At 43.5% G+C, this 17441-nt stretch overlaps 2 protein-coding genes across 7 annotated transcripts in view; both read right to left on the bottom strand.

Annotated features, from left to right (window-relative positions):
• Positions 1-10937, bottom strand: part of svilc (supervillin c) — a 25364-nt gene extending 14427 nt beyond the window's left edge. For 2 of the 4 annotated variants that reach the window (XM_023410962.2, XM_023410961.2), the window contains exons 1-10: positions 10802-10937; positions 7595-8039; positions 6283-6438; positions 5944-6120; positions 5377-5411; positions 3324-3385; positions 2070-2215; positions 1222-1450; positions 469-1037; positions 140-266 (exon numbers count right to left, since the gene is read on the bottom strand). In XM_023410962.2, the coding sequence (XP_023266730.1) occupies positions 140-266; positions 469-1037; positions 1222-1450; positions 2070-2215; positions 3324-3385; positions 5377-5411; positions 5944-6120; positions 6283-6438; positions 7595-7875 (1782 nt within the window). In that variant the 5' untranslated portion in view covers positions 7876-8039; positions 10802-10937. The remainder of the gene's footprint in view (positions 1-139; positions 267-468; positions 1038-1221; positions 1451-2069; positions 2216-3323; positions 3386-5376; positions 5412-5943; positions 6121-6282; positions 6439-7594; positions 8040-10801) is intronic. The other 2 variants (XM_023410963.2, XM_087175295.1) reach the window with 2 other exon arrangements.
• Positions 10938-11671: 734 nt separating this feature from the next.
• Positions 11672-17312, bottom strand: cdk21 (cyclin-dependent kinase 21). 3 transcript variants are annotated; one of them, XM_023410967.2, is made up of 8 exons: positions 16825-17312; positions 16336-16570; positions 14750-14882; positions 14215-14382; positions 13883-13992; positions 13701-13751; positions 13279-13411; positions 11672-12475 (listed from the first exon to the last, which is right to left on the bottom strand). In XM_023410967.2, the coding sequence occupies exons 2-8, from the start codon at positions 16557-16559 to the stop codon at positions 12398-12400; spliced, it is 897 nt and encodes a 298-aa protein (XP_023266735.1). In that variant the 5' UTR covers positions 16560-16570; positions 16825-17312; the 3' UTR covers positions 11672-12397. The 3 variants fall into 3 exon arrangements, with proteins under 3 accessions (XP_023266735.1, XP_023266734.1, XP_023266733.1); XM_023410966.2 differs by having other exon boundaries at positions 16336-16591; XM_023410965.2 differs by having other exon boundaries at positions 16336-17312.
• Positions 17313-17441: the final 129 nt, after the last annotated feature.

A 17441-nucleotide genomic window follows, 5' to 3' on the forward strand; every position in this document is an offset into this window, starting at 1 on the left:
TAAGAGGATTACAGAGTATGGAGCGACAAAATGCAGACAAAGTGCTACCCTTTACTGATTCTGCAGCTGTGGTTCTCACTGTACATGCTGAAGACATCACAGACCTTTACAGTCACAGTGTGACATGTCTGTGTCTTACCTTACTGCTGCTGATGCTGGTTGTCTCCTGCAGTTTAGAGGTGCTGTCCACCAGTGTAACCTGAACACGTCCCGTGGCTGTGGTCTCTTCATTGATCTTCCTCGCAGTCCCTTCCTCAGCCTGTTGCCTTTTAGACAGAACACACACACACACACACACACACACACATTTTTGTAGCCACAAATATTCAGTGTTTTCCATATATTATCATCATCAAAGCATTTTTCATACATACTTCAAAATGTATTAGAATCAGAACAAGGATGTCCTGTAAGTGTAAGTGTAGCATCTAGCCAATATCCAGTGTTCACTGAACGTCTGTTACTCACAGGACTCTCCCAGTTGTGTCAGAGCTGTATTCCACAGAGGAGCCCAGCTGCTCCTGTAGCTTGGCCTGACAGGGCCTCTCCTCCCGAGGAGCGTCCTGCTCTGTCGACACTATGATCGGTGTACAGGCGATGGTTTCCCTCCTGTTTCGAGCCCTCTGCCTCCAGGGAGCGGCGGTCACCGAGACGCCCTCTGCACTTGAAGCCTCACATCTCTCTCTCCGTGGCGCTGCAGCAATTTCTTGCCTCTCTGTTCCCTCCATCCTCCCCTGTATCACTGTTTCTCCACAACCTCCACCGTTCTGTTCATGGATATACGGTGCATCCGCCTGACCGTCCTCCGTCCTGCTCCACTCCGAGCCTCCGGAGCGGCTCTTCTTTAGGATTCCTCTCAAGCCAGGCTCAGAGTCGTGGCGCTGCTGGCCCTGCTGGCCGGGACCAGGCTCTGTGTCCGGTCTTGGCTTAGAGAGACGAACCTCACTGGGTTTTAGGTTGACAGACGAGGCCTGCTGTCTGTCGGACAGATGAGGGGACAAACAGAAGGCAGGAAGCTGTACGGGGCCTTTCTGGAGCTGAGCAGAGATGAAGAGAAAGATGAATGTTATCTAATCAGAAACGGACTTAAACATAAAATCCAATACCGTCTTCATTTCTTTAAAAGCACCTTCTTTCTTTCACGCTCTTTTATTTTGTAAGAAAATAGAAAAAATAAACAGATTTTAACTTGACTTTATTGACTAGGATCCTCCCACTCACCAGGTTGACCTCCTCCACAGTGATGGGCTGTGTGCGGTACCGAGCCCCCTTCTGCCTTCGCCTCTCTGGGGGCCCGTCGGGTTGGGCGGCCCCCTGCCTCCCCGGTAGAGACAGGTTGTTGAAGAGGGCCAGTTTCTCGCTCATGCTCAGCCTGCAGCTCTCGTCGGCATCCTCCTCTGACTCCCCCTGCACACACTGGGACTCCACTGGAAGTGCTGGTTTGGGGGCACTGCACATGACACAAACATTTAAAAGATAAGACTTACTGTCAACGAATCCCACAAAATGCAGAAAATAAATGAAGATAAAAGGTGATTTCTGCTTCTGACATCTCCATATTTATCTTGTGACCCCTTACAGGCATCCTGACCCCCAAATTGAGGGAGAAACCAGTGCTGCTGTAAATACTTACTGGCAGACCAAATGTGTATTAATCCACAACTGAAAGTAGTCCCAAACTTTTGCTCTATTCACTCTTGGACTTTTGGTAAAAACTACAGAGCCCAGCTGATTTTGGAAATGACTCAGCATTAGAAAAAACTGAAAATAACTAAATATTGTGACTTGTTTTTACATCACTGTTGGTTTTGCTCTTTTCATGGGATTTGCTGACACTAAAAAAATATAGAATAACGCCAGCCTTGCCCTTTAAATACATGGAAGTCATTCACAGTGGCCAACCTAAAAAACCATTTGACAGATGTCTAAAGTAGTGACATGCTAATATTAGTTTGTATTGTATATAAAACTGTTTAAAATCCAACCAGAATATGCCTCTATAAAAGTGTGTGTGTGTTAATAATATTTGACACTGGGCTTGATAACACTACATCTCTGTCACTGCCCACCTGATAGCCACCATTTCCTCACAGGTGATTGGCTGAGTAAGGAAGCGATGGTCGTTGCCACGGCGCACCCTGCGCTCATGGCAGACGCTGCCTGACCGAGGCTTCAGAAAGGCCGAGGCCTCAGGGGCTGCAGACTTCTCCAGCTCCTACAGAGGAGGAGGCGCACCAGAGGACGTTAGTATCAACACATGACCATAAGTTTGCCACAGGTGGAGCCCAACGTTCAGGTCAAATAGCAGCTTCAATCAACACTCTCCACCCGCTAAATAAGTAATAAGAGAGACTACAAAAATGGCAGTGAAAACTCCCTTCTCCTGATGTCTCCTGTTCTATTTGTACGGACAGAGGGAGGGATGGGAGGGGAGCAGAGGCGGCTCGGATAGCTGGTGAATAAAGCAGCTAGCTGTAATGTGGAGTGTCTTGGCTACATGGATTGAATGCCAGCCCAACAGGTCACAGTGTAACCAGAGCTGTGCCGGCTTCAGTTACCTCCACAGAGCAGCAGGCTAATTATAACACAGCTGCTATGGTTGTTAATGGCAATACAGTGTCTGGCACATTTTCACCTGATTCTTCATGACTAAAACTGTGCAAGAGCTGAAACGCAGGAACGGAGATTGTAACCGTGGAGGAGAAAATGCACGGTGTGTTTCACCCTCTGTTCTGGCTCCAACAGCTTCGGGACACTTCAGAAACGTGTTTAGCGCACAATAAATTTAGTCCTTCTTTTAATAAGTGCAGACAGACACACTGTAGCATCACGCCGAGCTACAGCACCTGTTTGACCATTCATATTCCCTCAGTGTGACCAGGTTGTGTTCTGCGTGCTCAGCACTGGCTCACCACGAATTTCAGCCTGTAAGGTGAGCAGCTGAGGTGACTGGTCACTGATGGATGAAGCTTTCTCTTTAGCTCTTCAATATATTTCTCTACAACTCCATGATAGCTTTAAATCCAGTACAGGACGCCACATGGACAGGCTTTATTAATGGATAAATTGAGTACCTCAAGGATCAGACATCCTGATAACAGCTTAATTGACATGAGTAATCTTTCAGAACATGTTTAATTACTCTGCTGTGTCTGTAAATGTCAGCGTCTGCATCACGTTAGATGGAGAACCAGGGAGCAGCCGTGACTGAGAATCATTTTTAGAAGCAGGTGTTAAGACGGACGGCGCTCAATAGAGAAAATAAGCAGGTCACGAACAGCAATGCGGATCCTGTTTCAGCCCAGAGACCAACATAGACTCACTTTAAACAAAGACATCTTGGCTGCCACACTCATTTTGGCTCTGTCGTCTGTTTTCACATCAGCTACGGGAGAAAAAAAGACACAAATCATCATGTCACACGGATTTAAAAACAAATGAACACAAACAGTTTGTGAGCACTCTGATGCTTCTCATAAACCTCAGGCTCTATCTGACAGCAGCAAAGAAAGGTGCCGGTGATCAAACAGGCTTTGAAATACACACTGTCGAATGCTGCGGCTTCTGACACACTCTAGCAAAGTTTGCGGCACTTGAGTGCAGTTTGGAGGTAATGACATTTTCCATTTTCTCCTGCTTTGTACTGCTACTGTACTTTTTACTCCACAGCTACTGTACACTGACTTCTTTGTTTTTATAGTAAGATTGTACATAAAAAGACCTTTTTGTACACTGTTAAGGATTAAACCAAATTCTTTTTAGCTTGTGCACCTTTATACAAAAGCAGTGCCTACTTGGGTCTCCTGTCACGTTTCAGATGTCTGTGTTGTTGTTAGTTCCTCCAAAGAGACGTTCACCTCTAAACTTTTCAGATGGTTTCAATTAAAAGTATGACAACTGAAACCATCTAATTATACACACATCACATGTAGAAAATGATTTTTTTTTTTAATGCGTTGTTGATCATTTGATGGATTGCCTTTGTACGTCTACTCTGTGAGATGATATCGTAAATTGCTTTATGATGTTTATCGCCCTGGGTGGTTCGGTTGGTTAACCACACCTGTCATCACAGAGCCTGTCGGCTCATTGGGGAGTGTATGCTGTATGCATACGTCCGGTTGTGGTGTCAGTGTGCAGCCATTACATCTTCTTTCCTGCCTCATTAACCCTCTCACAACAACCTTAGATTCATCTCATGACCCTTCGGAGGGGCCCGACAGCCAGGCCCTGAGCCACTGGACTAAACTACCAAACTGTACATAAAGCAAATAAAACTAGCTGCCGCTTCACCAGCTACAACAGTAAAATGCTACTTATGCATTTTTCTTACACACCATTAACAATCTAATAGTGTAATATATAATAATACATCAGTGTCATGAGACTCTCCTCTGCTCTTTAACTTTTGAGACAATGTGCTGATAACACTTCTGGACTAAAAACAACATTTTCATTTGTAATGGAGCATTTTAACATTGTTGAACTGGAACTTATATTTAAGGAAATTATCTTTTTCCACTACAACATCACAATCCTTTTATTTTAAAATGTAGATTTGTCTTCAATCAATCTACATTTTGCCCAGAAAGCTATTAAATTAAACTTAATAAATAAAACGGCTGCGTCTCGCTGCAGCTGCTATTGTTGACATATTGACATATTAATAGTCGAATGCTGTGTACACTTTAGCCTAATCATAACAGGCTGTGGGAGCTGGGCTGTAGATCACTGACATACAGAGGCCATCAAATTGCCACATTTTAAAGTTTGAGCTTCACTGAATCCTTCACTTATGTTGTTTTTGTGAAGTTAATACACTGTGAATACAACTTGTTTTGACGTAGTCAACGTTTAAATTCTCCGTGAGTCGATCGCTGTGAAGACTTGCTTTCAATCTTTTTATGGCGGGGTTAAGAGTGGGACTGACTCAGCCGTGCTCATCCGCTCACATGGTTTTGTGGAGGCGTAAAGCTGTCATCACTGAAGAGATTCAACATTGTGAGCCTAAAAATACAACCTGATTTATTTCGTGAGCTATTAAATGAGTTTATGGGGGCAACTGTTGTTGGATGCACACTCCAAACATTTGTTTTGTACCCAACATGTGAAGAGAATAACTGATGTTTATGTCTCCACCGTCAATGATAATATCTCACATGCGATATGAGATGGAAGTTTTTGCCTCCTGCGTTCATTCTCATGGTGTTTACATCATTGTCTGGTAACATGTATTGTGCTACTGTGATCTTATCCCTCTCTGTGGCTCCGGTCAAAGTCCCTGTGTACCAGCACAGCAGACAAAGGTTTAAGCTGTTTGTCACTAAACACAGTAACAACATGTATGATCCAGGCCAGGCGGGAAGACAGCGTTACCTTTACAGTTCTCCTCCTCCTCTGCGTCCAACATCCTGGAGGAGAAAAAAAACAAAAGAGGCGAGAGATGAGGTCACCAGGTGAAATACGAACAGGGAGGTGATGTGGACTTTAATCCTCAGCTCCTGTGCGATCTCTTTCAGGTCATATGTGGAGCTCACAATTCATGTCTTTGTGCTTCAGCCACTGCTCAAACACCGTGTCATATTTGCATGCTCGGTAAAGCAACTCTGTGTAGGTCATGAAGGAGGACAAGCACATGCAAACCACACTGCCCACGGGGCTTTTATGCAAAGGTGCTGCACAAAATAAAAGACATATACATCAAGATTAGTGTTCCCTAAAAAGTGATAGATGGATGTTGTGCAACAACTGCTTATGCTAATTTGTCCACAATAATGAAAGTGGACTTAGAGGCGATACTAAAGATACTCATGCATTATTATTAAAATGTGTCAACAGAACACTGCAAAAAAGGTCACTGCAAACAGCATCTTCTTTGGGGAAAAACAAAGCAGGTGCCTCCTCTGCAGAGCTCGCACCATGCCCACAGCAAACAGCCCCTACCCGCTGCTCTCCTCCATCTCATTGGCTGTGATCGGCTGTGTCCTGAAGCGTTCGCTGGTCTTGCGACCGCCACCGGACCCACCGGGGAGGTAGCGGCGCGTGCGGCGCCGGCCCCCCTCGGAGCCCGGCTTCACAGCCAAGTCCAGAGAGGTCGTGGCTCGCCCAGTATCTGGGCAGCTGGTGTCCACACACACGCGTACGCACACACACACACACAAACACCCACAGAGCAGGAGGAGGAGGAAAGGGAAGAAGATGTTGAGGCGAAGACAAGTATTGTCACAGAGGTACACAGTCTGATAGTGACAGTCTGGATCACACACATGCAGGTGACCCTACACTTTCTCGGGCTGCGCTCCGCTCCCCGTCTGCTGCAGGAGGGCACTTCTCAACTGGCCTACCGACACCCGAGTGTGGAGCTGTGGGGCAACGAGTCCACCAGGGACGTGGTGCCCCTCCCCACTCAGCATGCTGGCAGAGTCCTGGGAACCCTGCCTGGAGGGGGCGGGAGTGAGGGGAAGGAGGATGTGAGGATGTGGGAGTGGGGACGCTCTCAGAAAAAAAAAGTACAATCTTGAACCTTTCCATCAAATGTTGACAAAAAATGTCTAGCTCCAAAGACGAAAGGTGTGACGTTGTACCTTTTTTCTGAGAGTGAAGAGGTGGCTGCCTAAAGCCAGCTCCAAGAAAATACACCCACACGTCATGATGGGAAAGTATCAAGCTAGGAGAGGACCGACTCTCAGAAGCAAGGGAAGAATCAGACTGGCTTTAAAACTCCCTGCTGGGACCCACTGATTTAGACCTCTCAGTTTTAATTAGCAACAAAGGCCAAAGGCAACTGGAGAAGTCGAGGATCTGCTGCTGCTGAACAGTCGCTGGGACCAAGTTTAAAAACTGGCAGCTGCTTGGGTTACTAAATGGGTGGGATTTCACTTTGAAAAGTTTTTTAGTCAAATGCAAAAAATGTACATCAAATGTTTTGTAAATACATTCAGATTAGAAACTTATTCATTTACTTATTTCTTGTACTAGAGTCTAAAATCAAGTCCTAATTAAAATCCAGTTCGACCCAGCTCTGGTGTGGATCTGAATAGAATAGAATAGAAAGCAGTGACTACAAACAAAGGGAACTGGATCAGACTGTTGTCATGGTGAAGGTGAACAAGGTTGAAGCAGGTGACAGGTGTCATCAGGGTCATGAAGTGGACACGTTGCTTTATTGGTATTTGGACAAATTAGGCTGAAAACACCTGCTCACCTCAGGACCGAGACACCTTCACTATGCTGTAGCTGCACCGCTACATTAATCAACAATCAACAAAATCTCATTGGTTATTGATAAGCGTAATCATCTATGGTTTTCACAGCCTTTTACAACAGTGTCCTGAAGTGCTCAGTGTAGAGTTTTTACACTTCAAACTGATCTTTAAACAGATTTTAAAAGCTGTTTAAGTTCAAAAGTTGTATTTCCAGCTACAAGAAAATACTGTCCACCATGAATAACCTGAGATAAATTTGTATAATCTGTTATTTTCAAAGTAAAAAATACTAATGAGCCCCAGTTGTATAGTATATGATTCTTGCATCACCCCACTTGTTCCTGTTCACCCACTCAGTGAAGTCACCATTCACTCCAGACGTGACTCACCTTCCCAGGTAGCTGGACTCTGCAGGAGTGTCTGCCTCTAATCCATTTGTAACCCCTTGCGTCCTGCCGTTCACTCTTTCACTCAGGTCGTCCGAGTTCAACATCCCTCTGTGGGCTTGGGTTGCCGGCTCGTGCACCTCCTTCCCATCCCTCCTCACCCACTTGGATGGCAGTTCCTCCGTGTTGCCGAAACGCTCAGCCAGTTCTCGCCTCCTCTCGGCCTTGTAGCGAGCGATCCGCTCTGACCTGGGCTCCAGGACCGGGTTCTCCATGGCGTCCATGTCCCTCAGAAGGATGTAGGAATGGAAAGCAGATGAGCTGTTCTTTCTTTCCAGTAAAATTCAGATTCCATCAGAGCTAAAGACTCCTGTCTTTGCTGTGTTCATAGAGTCCACCGATCAGAGGTTGCAAACCAATGTGTACATCAGTGAGTGAGACGTTTCTCCTGAAAGATGAAAAAGAAAACCAAAAAAGAAGTTAAAAAATGTCCATTCGTCACTGTCACAGCACACTCGCATCACATATCTGCACCTCAGCAGCCTGATGAGCTGCTGCTTTCATTATATATTAACCAAATTTTCTAAAAGTGCATCCTTCATTTAAGTCTCTCTCTCCTCTCTTGCTTGAGTCCATGTAAGATGACCTGTACCAGCCTGCAGTGCCATGCAGGAATCTCCCCTTGCACTGAAACTCAACACCTCCGCAGCTCAGCTCCTCTCTGGGTCCAGGCCTCCAGTCCTCTGAGTCTGCAGGCTTGCTGGTCTTTTCCACAACCCTGGAAGTAACTTAAGCTGAACAAGTCACTGTCACTCTCATTCAGATGTTATCTAATAAGCTGCATAACTAGTCTGACTGCCGTATGTCTATACACAGCCTGTTATCTGTCAGGAACAGAGGTCAAATGGTTTCAAATTTGTTTAAACACACATGTAACTATCTGAATGATGACATGTACACAGGCAACATGCATGGATGAGCCACAAAAAAAAGAAAGTCCCTGTCGGCTACAGGGTTGCTTGGAAATGAATAAACAACACTAACAAAGCCTGAAGCTGTGAACCACATATAAATAGTACTGATGTGACACAATTTGCATTTAAAGACAGCAGCTAACCATCAGCTCGGTTGGCAAAGGCTTGAGGTGGGCTCACAAAATGTGTACAAACATAAATGTGTGTTCGCATATGTGTCTGTGTGCTTTCCAAAACTGTGGATGTCAGCATTCCTGATGCAGGAAGCACAATGGAGCCAGAACAAAGAGACGTGAGCCATGGACTTAGTGCACCAGATAGATCTGCTGCAGGGCTGAATGGTTGTGTAAAAGATGCAACTTTTATGTTTATTTTATCTGTTTCACTGCAACTGTTGGACAGAAAGTGAGAAAATAGATGTAGATTAAATTCAATACACAGTATGACCGTGGACGCCTTCTCCTACTAGTGGTTAGATCCGCCTTCGATCCGTCAGAAACACCCATATCATCCACATGTCCAGTCATACTGAATAAACTGAAGGCCACATTTGCAGACGCTGTCAGCAGGAAAGTGCAAATCCCACATGCCCATGCCACAGAGAGCTTTAATGAGCTGAACAGTAAGATGCACTGATCCCTATACGAGACAACAAGCTCGGTGCTGTGTTCTGTATATTGGGGTCGGCACTTCATAACACGTGTACATGTGCTTTGAAACACAAACAATCAGCCAAGCAGAGCAGGAGGACTCACCTCCCTGTCCAGGCCCTCAGAGAGCAACGCTCAAGCATCCCCAGTCTCACTGACGCCACGCTCCTTTATGTGTTTGCTGAACAGCAACACGAGTTCAAATTGACAGTATACCCACACTTTGTGTAAAGAGCAAAAGTCATGTGACAAGCTGGAGGACTGTTGATTGGAGGCGTGAATGCCACCGAGGCTCAACGGGGATCATGGGCTTCTAATCCAGCGACACTGGTTGACACTAGCTGTGAAATAAAGCCTGTGGATGAACACACAGGAGCCGTGCTCTGCCTCCTGTCAGAGAGCTGATCTGAAACAATTACAGCTGTAATATTCAAAGAAGGTGAAACAATATACTGACCCCAGGGGACATAAGTTCAACTCTTCCACCCATGGCTTCCTCACTGCACCCTCATCACGCCATTAGAACCCTGCTCTGGGTATTTCTCACAGGCTTATCAATGATTTTTTGACTTCACACAAAGTGCCGACATGTTAGGTGTTACATAGACAAGAGGACCTCAATGTCCAGTAGCAGCACAGTAAACCAGATTAAAAGGCTGGCCAAGAATAAGCCTCCGACCAATTACACCTGTCCTGACTGACTGCACTACCTGCATGGAAGGCCCCCGTGGAGAACCAGGATTCAAGGACAACTTCCCAGAGGCCTTTTCTACATACACACCACAGATGGCATGTAGCGTAATGAATCATGATTATGGATGGGTTTACACAGCCGTGCATCATCCAGGAGTAAGACAGCGATGTGTGAAACTGACATGAGAGATTCCAGTCAATGCTTTGCCTTGATCTCTACATTGAGAGGCATGTGGCAGGAGGGCAGAGAGGAAGAGCAGCTCTCTCCTCATGCAAGCTCCATAATCCACTCATCAGCTCCCAGGGGGATGTAGCACATTAACAGCTGATTGGTTTGATGGCAGCTTTTACATTATATATCTACTAAGTTAAGATTTACTTGTCCAACAAATATCCATCCAGGATCCAAAATAGCAATTGAAGGAAATTTCATAGCAGTTTGAATACAACATGGCACAGCTTTTTCAAGGTCCAGACACATTATTATTATTATTATTATTATTTACAGTAATTTATATTGACCAAAACAACTCAGCAGGTAAAAGTCAAAATGAAATGTACAAGTTTTCAAAAATCCGAGGTAGTAAAATAAGGTTCTTGCAGATTAATTCATGCGTAAATCACATTCACCCAAAACATTAATCTGCCAAATCGTGTCTGACTTTATATCTTTTTTTAGAAAACACTAACTGAAACCTTTTACTCTCAACCTTCACCAAGTGACTGACCACCTCACCACTCCAGGTCCACTGCACAGCCTGAACTTCAGCAGCTCCGACAGACTCATGACAACATGTTCATAACTCGCTCCTGGCTGACACCTGTTGGAATTTGCAGGTGAAATTTCGTCATGAGAAACAATGAATGTAGAAAGAAGTCGCGCGTGTACTTACGTGCACTGCGTGCCGCGTGAACTGGGCGCGAACGGTGCCGCCGCTGCCCTTGCTCAGCCCGGCGGTCCCTCCCCACTGGCCCCCTCACCACGGCCTGTCGCTCCAAATGTAGTCACACTCGCAGCTGCGGAGGGCTCTCCGTATTAAGGGGGGAGAGTATAAATAGATGGACAAACGGGGACGCCCCGTCCACTTGTCAAGGAAGCAGCGGCAGCCGAGAGACTCTGCCCTCTCATGCAAGGGGTGAGGAAGAGTCACTCAGTCTGACAGCGGCTTTGTTTCTGCTCAAGTTTACATTTTGTTATTAAATGAAACCAAATGTGATCATGTAGGGACACATGCAGTTCACTCTCTGTATGAATTTTCATTTCTGATGTGGAGAGCATTTTTCCTGTGTTTGCAGTGGAGGTATAATATATAATGGTAATAATGGCCAGGATTACCTTCGGGATTGATGAGGAGCCAACAGCAACATTTTGTGCTACCAGAGTTTTTCAATGTTCATTTATAATCAATCAGTGCATTGATGAAGATGTTTTAAACCTCCTATAAATTAAATGATGCACATAAACAGCAAACAACAAATAGATTAAAAGCCCACTAATAGTTCTCTCATCATTGTTTCTTTAAATAATGATTTTAAATCTTACTTTGTTATTCTATTTTATTCCATATTTCACATATCACTGGTTTAGTTTTTGTAATGGGGTGGAGCTGACCCTTTAAGTGCGGAGGCCTCTAATTAAAACAGCTTCAATCATTGTTCATCCATTATTTTACTATGTTGCTGTGTCTTTCAGTGAATTCTGTCAGGATCCTCTCCTGTTGTAGGAAATGTTTCAGCACTGCCCCCATCTGTTCAAACTGTGAAATTACAAGACCAATCATGTTAGATTGAAATGCAGAGATTGATCAGTGAGACAATTATTTATGGAAAAGCTTTGTTGAATGAACAGTGTAACTCATGTGGGGAAAAAAATGTACAATGTGTCACTACAAACATAAATACAGGTGTAATCTATTCCAGTCATTACACCATAAATATCTTCACAAACATAACTAAAATAAAAGGACTTCACTTCCTCCAATGTATACAAGTGTGGAACAAACAAACTAACAAACTAACAAACTAATCAACGTAAAGGTGCTCATAATAGTGTTGTCAGTTGTTTACAGAGAAACAAAATCCCTATTTTTATTAGTAACATTCAACAAGAACAAAGTAGCACTATCGTTATGGGAATAACCATCGTCCTCTCAAATTGCTTGAGGACAAATTTACAGTAACTCAGAAATAAAACCGTTACGCAGCAATATTCAAATTGTACAATTGTATCAAATTATATGTGTTGATATAAATGGCTGTTGTCATAAAAGTGTTTACTGGATATTTTTGTACCATAAGATTCATTCCCTACCGGTCAGGAATAATGTGTTTTTTATTTCCTGTACTGAAGTTCAAAATGTCCTCATGATGCCAGTAGACAGTCCGTGCTCTGATGGATCTTAGGGCACAGGGACAGTCAGAGCAGGGAGTCTCCGAGTCGCAGGACCTGAGGTTTTTCTTCATTTCAACTCATCCTCCGACTGAAATCTTCAGTGCTTCATAAAGAAAGGATGAGCCAGGGCTTTGGCAGCGGAGATGCGGCAGCTTGGTCTGAATGCCAAACATTTCTGCAGGTAAGGAAACATTGCACCTTATAAACAGCTTGGAGAAAAGTACAGTTTGTGGTCTCTGTGCTGCCACTATGAGCCTTTTTTCTAAACTCGTGTCAGTTAACTGAATAAACAGTTAATCATGAATGAAATAAGGCTCAAAACAAGTGACCAAACTGACGTCTTCAACCTGCAGCTATAAACACAACAAAAGCTTCTATTGACAGTGCTATGAATGCAGGAAAGCAAGCAACCCTTTAGATCCATGAAGCTGGAAGCAAATGTTTGTTATTTTTAGCCTCACTAGCAGCATCCAGGGACAGCAGCAGCGGTCAGTCCACACTGCGGTGCAGACTGAAATGTCTCAGCAACTGTTGGATGGATAACTATGATATTTTTGCGTTGACATACATGAATCCCAAAGGATGGCTCCCCCCGGACTTTGGCGATGCCCTGACTTTATCTCTAGTGCCACCATGAGGTGAACTTTTTTTTATTGTGGTCAAATAAGTCGGCTGCTGGATGAGCTTACGTGAGATATTTACATCTCCCCTCAGGATGAACTGAAATAACTTAGCTGATCCTCTGACCTTTCATTTACTGCCACCATCGGGTCGAAACTTCAATTTCTCCTCTAGGCTATATTGGTTTACAACAAAATACCTGCAAAGTAATCAAATCTCTATCATCTGTGGCTGTGCATAACATGCTAACACGCTAAACAACAATTCTGTTCCAAGAAGGTCAGCCTGTCTCTTTGAGTGTAACTCCAGGTCTGAAACAGAAACATTTGATGAAAACAGAAACAGGGATCTGCTCACAGCTAGTAGGTCATTCTCGTCCTGGCCCAGGTTGTGCAGCAGCTTGGTGCAGGAAACCTTCGGCCCCCAGCTGACTGAGTACGAGATCGGGCTGTCCTCGGGCCAGTCCTCCTCACTGGGCAAACCAAGAACCCTGACAAATATGAAGCGAAAAATGTTAACCAGCGAAAACCAAAACATGGAAGCTACTCTTGACATTATACAGGTGAAATCAAATGCCAGAAAAATGGAACCTTTTAAGGTTTATTTATCTATTTAATCATTTAAAGGTAAAAATGTCTTGCAGCTCATCGTTTAACTGCACTACTGGTGCTTCACTGAAGGCAGTGTCATAGCTCAGTTTCCATGGTTGTTGAATCCTGTTTTGAATTCAACAAGACAAAAGACTTAAGCACGGGTACAAACAGATAAAAAACACTCACTCAAAGATTTTCTGCAGCTGCTGCACCTCTGTGTACGCCTGAAACAGCGGTCTGCGGGACACAACAAATGTGATACGACAGCTTGATCTGTTTTTTGGCACCTATACAGAATGTTTTACCTCTGACTTCAGAATTACACTCATATATCTCCTCCAAACAGAAACAGACTCAGCTCAGCTTACCTCAGGAGGAAGAGCTCTGCAAAGATGCAGCCAGCGCTCCACATGTCCACTGAGGACATGTAAACAGAGTTCAGCAGCACCTCGGGAGCTCTGTACCACAGCGTCACCACCTGAACAGAAAGATATGAAGAGAAACTGAAGAAATCAAAACACACAGGCAGGGGTTAGAGGAAGTGACAACAGAACATTTCTCACCGCAGGCCAAGAAAACAGACACAGCACGGTGCTATATGAAGTTAAAACAGGCTCCAGGGAAAATTAATGCAGTAACACTAAACAGTCTGACGAACAGTTTACAAGTCTCTTTCATTCTGAACTGCTGCTTCACTTACACCTGGAGTGAGAGCGATGTTAAAGGTGTAGATGCGTGCCAGCCCAAAGTCTGCGATCTTCACTTCTCCGCGGCTGCTGACCAGGACGTTCTCTGGTTTTAGGTCACGATGCAGCACCATGTTTGTGTGCAAGAAGTCCAATCCTTGCAGCAGCTGCTGCATCACATCCTGCACAGACAGAAAAAAGCCCTGTTCTATCTAAACAGCTGTGTCCAAACTCAGGGAGTGCCTCCTTTTAAGTCTGCACTACTGGCCTGAACAGGTTATGACTTATTGACCAGTTGAAAAACTGCAGAAAAATGCCAGAATTAGCTTTCTCTGTAACTCAAACTATGTGCTCATTTGTTTACTAGTGCATTAAGGGGATTGCTGATGCTTGACTACAAGCTTCAAATGTCAACAACATGAGGTGGGACAATTAAATTTTCTTTTTTCTAGGGTTACATAAATTAATGAGTCTGCAAAAGCGTGTGTGTTTATTTCTGTCTTGAATACATGCAGCAACGCTGTGATAAGTCAGGTGATGCGTTCACACCTTAATACTGTCACGGCTCAGTCCAGAAGCAGGAGCCTTGGAGAGGTAGGTGGACAGGTCCTGGTCAATGTACTCTAACACCAGAGTGAGGTCCAGGCTCCTGCCCACTGGTACAACAGATGCATCCAACAGCCTGGATTTTTAATTAAGAAATACATTAAACAAAGATGTGCAACTGTGTGTGTGTAAAGTAAAATAATGAAACACAAAAACCAAACAGAACACATACAGACTGCTGACACCCCGTCTGATCCCCCACCCACAAGAAGCCCGACTAGGATCTTATGAAACCTGGAGAATACAATACATTAAAGTAGAATACAAAAAAAGCTTAAGTGAGATAATTATAACAATTCTTCATCTTTAAGTAAAATAAGTCTAGAAAGTGTGTTAAGGCTTTGGGTTTTGGTTGTTGAATGTTGAACCAAGGATAATCTATCTTCTCTAAGATGATAAATACTGACATATAATTTAAACGCAACGTACAAGGAGGAGCACAAAGTAAGTATGATAAAGACCAAACACCACATTACAAAAACAATTGTTTTCCAGATTAGAGAAGGAATGTGTTTCATTTAATTTATTTGCTGTGGTTTAAAAAGAGAATTCAAAGACATGCAGACAGACCGGACATTTTGCTTTCCCAATTATCTCTAAAGTTTAACAGCCGTAGAATTCATCTTTTTAGATTTGTGATTTCATCAGAAAAGAAGTTTCACAACTCGACATCTTTCTAGAAAAGAATGCTAACGGCAAGGGGACTGTGTCTGCACTTTATGACTGTATTGCCAGACTCGCTCCTTTTCCTGCTAATGCTGCCGGGAAGGACTGGAAGGTCGACACAGGTTTGAAGATGAGTCCATTCATCCATTCTTCTTCCATCTGCACCCGTCACAGTCTCATTCAGTTCAAATCAGAACAACACATATACTGTACTGAAGTCAGACCAGCAAAGATTAAACCAGATATGAACCCTACATGTGAAAGATGTAAGCAGGCACCAGCCTCATTGCTACATATGTTCTTAAGCCTGTGTATATTCTCATTTGTCCAGGTCATAGTATCCTAAAGGAGTTTTTTAAATCGAAAACTGGTCCAGGACCAGTCCTAGCCTGGTCAGATGCGTACACGAACTGATGAAGCCTCTTGGATGAGAGGTGAAACGTCTTCCCAGACAAATAACCTAGTCCAGTTGTTTTCGATTTAAAAAACTCCTTTAGGATACATATGTTCTTGCTTTGCCCAAAACAAGACGTTGGACTGGACGTTAATCTAATAAACAACATTGTTGAAAAGATATGGGATTTCAGTTAATGGTTTGGGAACCATTTATTTCCTGCTCTTCTCTTAGTGCTGCTTGGGTCTCTCTCATTCTGCCACACCTGCCTATTAGCCTAATTATTATTAATCTTATTATTAATATTATTATCATCAATGTTATAATTGTTGTTGTTATTATTAGTGTTTAGTTGTTGTTGCTATTCCCGGATATTTTTATTACCTTATTATTTATAAAAAATAAAAATAAAAAATGGTCTAATAAAAACAAAAATGTTGATGCATTTGCAGGAGGACATAAAACCTACTTGACTATGTTGGGATGGTTGAAGTACTTCATCTTGCGCAGCAGCGCCACCTCCCGGATCATAAAGGCGGGGATCCCGGAGTCTGAAGTGTCTCCGTGGATGTTGAATTTCTTCACCGCCAGGAGGCGCTGTTTCTCCCCCACCTCTCTGGCTTTATACACCTTACTGTAGGAGCCCTCGCCTACTTCTGACAGCAGCTCGTAGCACAGCGGCTTAGTGTCCATTGTCTTCCACACTGAGGATAAATGAACCTGAACTTTACAGAAAAATGTCCATTTTAACATGTCAACAATTCAATGTGTCGTTTTTACCCGCTGTCGAGTTAAAATCAGAGTGAGCTAGCTAACCAGGCTTTACATAAACTGAGGTTTGCAGGTTAGCTAGCAGGCAATTATCACCTGTCACAGAGCACAGACACAAACCACATGTTATAACACTGTTGATTCGGTTAACATGTTGAGTTTCAGTCTTATCTGATCTTTACTTTACCTCAGACTGCAGACAGCACCTTCCCCTCCATGCCGCCGCCTGTAGGGAAATGTCGCTGCATAACTGTCGCCAGTGTCAGAAAATGATTTGAAAATCACACCCCTTTTATTCGCCAACTAATCAGAAAGCTCAAAATTCACATTTTGCTGAGCCCACTCGCCTTGCACGTGCTCCCTGTAGCTGTCAGTGTCAGTGTGAACACATGTTGCGTTCAAGTGCAGACAAGAAGTGTCATTAACTGAGCCCAGTGCACAGAAACAAAATAAACAAACAAACAAACAGAAAAGTGTACGGTCAGGAAGGTGGATGGTTCCCAGGCATTTACCAGGGACAAAAGCATGCAGGATTTCATTTTAAATAAAAAGTAGCTTATAAATATTGAGTTTAGTCATTAATATCAAAGTAATTCTGCATCATATATTTTTTAGATATGATCTTTTAAAGTTAAAAATTAACAGTATGTTTGGTTATTGCTTATATTGTTGGCATTGTATTGTGTTGTTACCCTTATGACAACATGTAATGGGTGTATAATCAATCAATACAAAAAGAAAAAAAATATCTTTACCTGTTGAGATACTGTGATAAATATACAGTACACTAAACACCAAACAGCA

The sequence above is a fragment of the Seriola lalandi genome, unplaced genomic scaffold (assembly GCF_002814215.2).
Source record: "Seriola lalandi dorsalis isolate HSWRI2012SDOR001 ecotype SW California unplaced genomic scaffold, Sedor1 jcf7180002054443, whole genome shotgun sequence".
NCBI classification, from domain to species: Eukaryota; Metazoa; Chordata; class Actinopteri; order Carangiformes; family Carangidae; genus Seriola; species Seriola lalandi.

Coding starts and splice junctions, on each gene's coding strand:
- cdk21 (XM_023410965.2), bottom strand. CDS start 16,619: ATGTTAAAATGGACATTTTTCTGTAAAGTTCAGGTTCATTTATCCTCA. Junction 14,883..16,335: donor AACCATCCCAACATAGTCAA/GTAGGTTTTATG, acceptor TTAAAAATCCAG/GCTGTTGGATGCATCTGTTG. Junction 14,383..14,749: donor TGAGCCGTGACAGTATTAAG/GTGTGAACGCAT, acceptor CTGTCTGTGCAG/GATGTGATGCAGCAGCTGCT.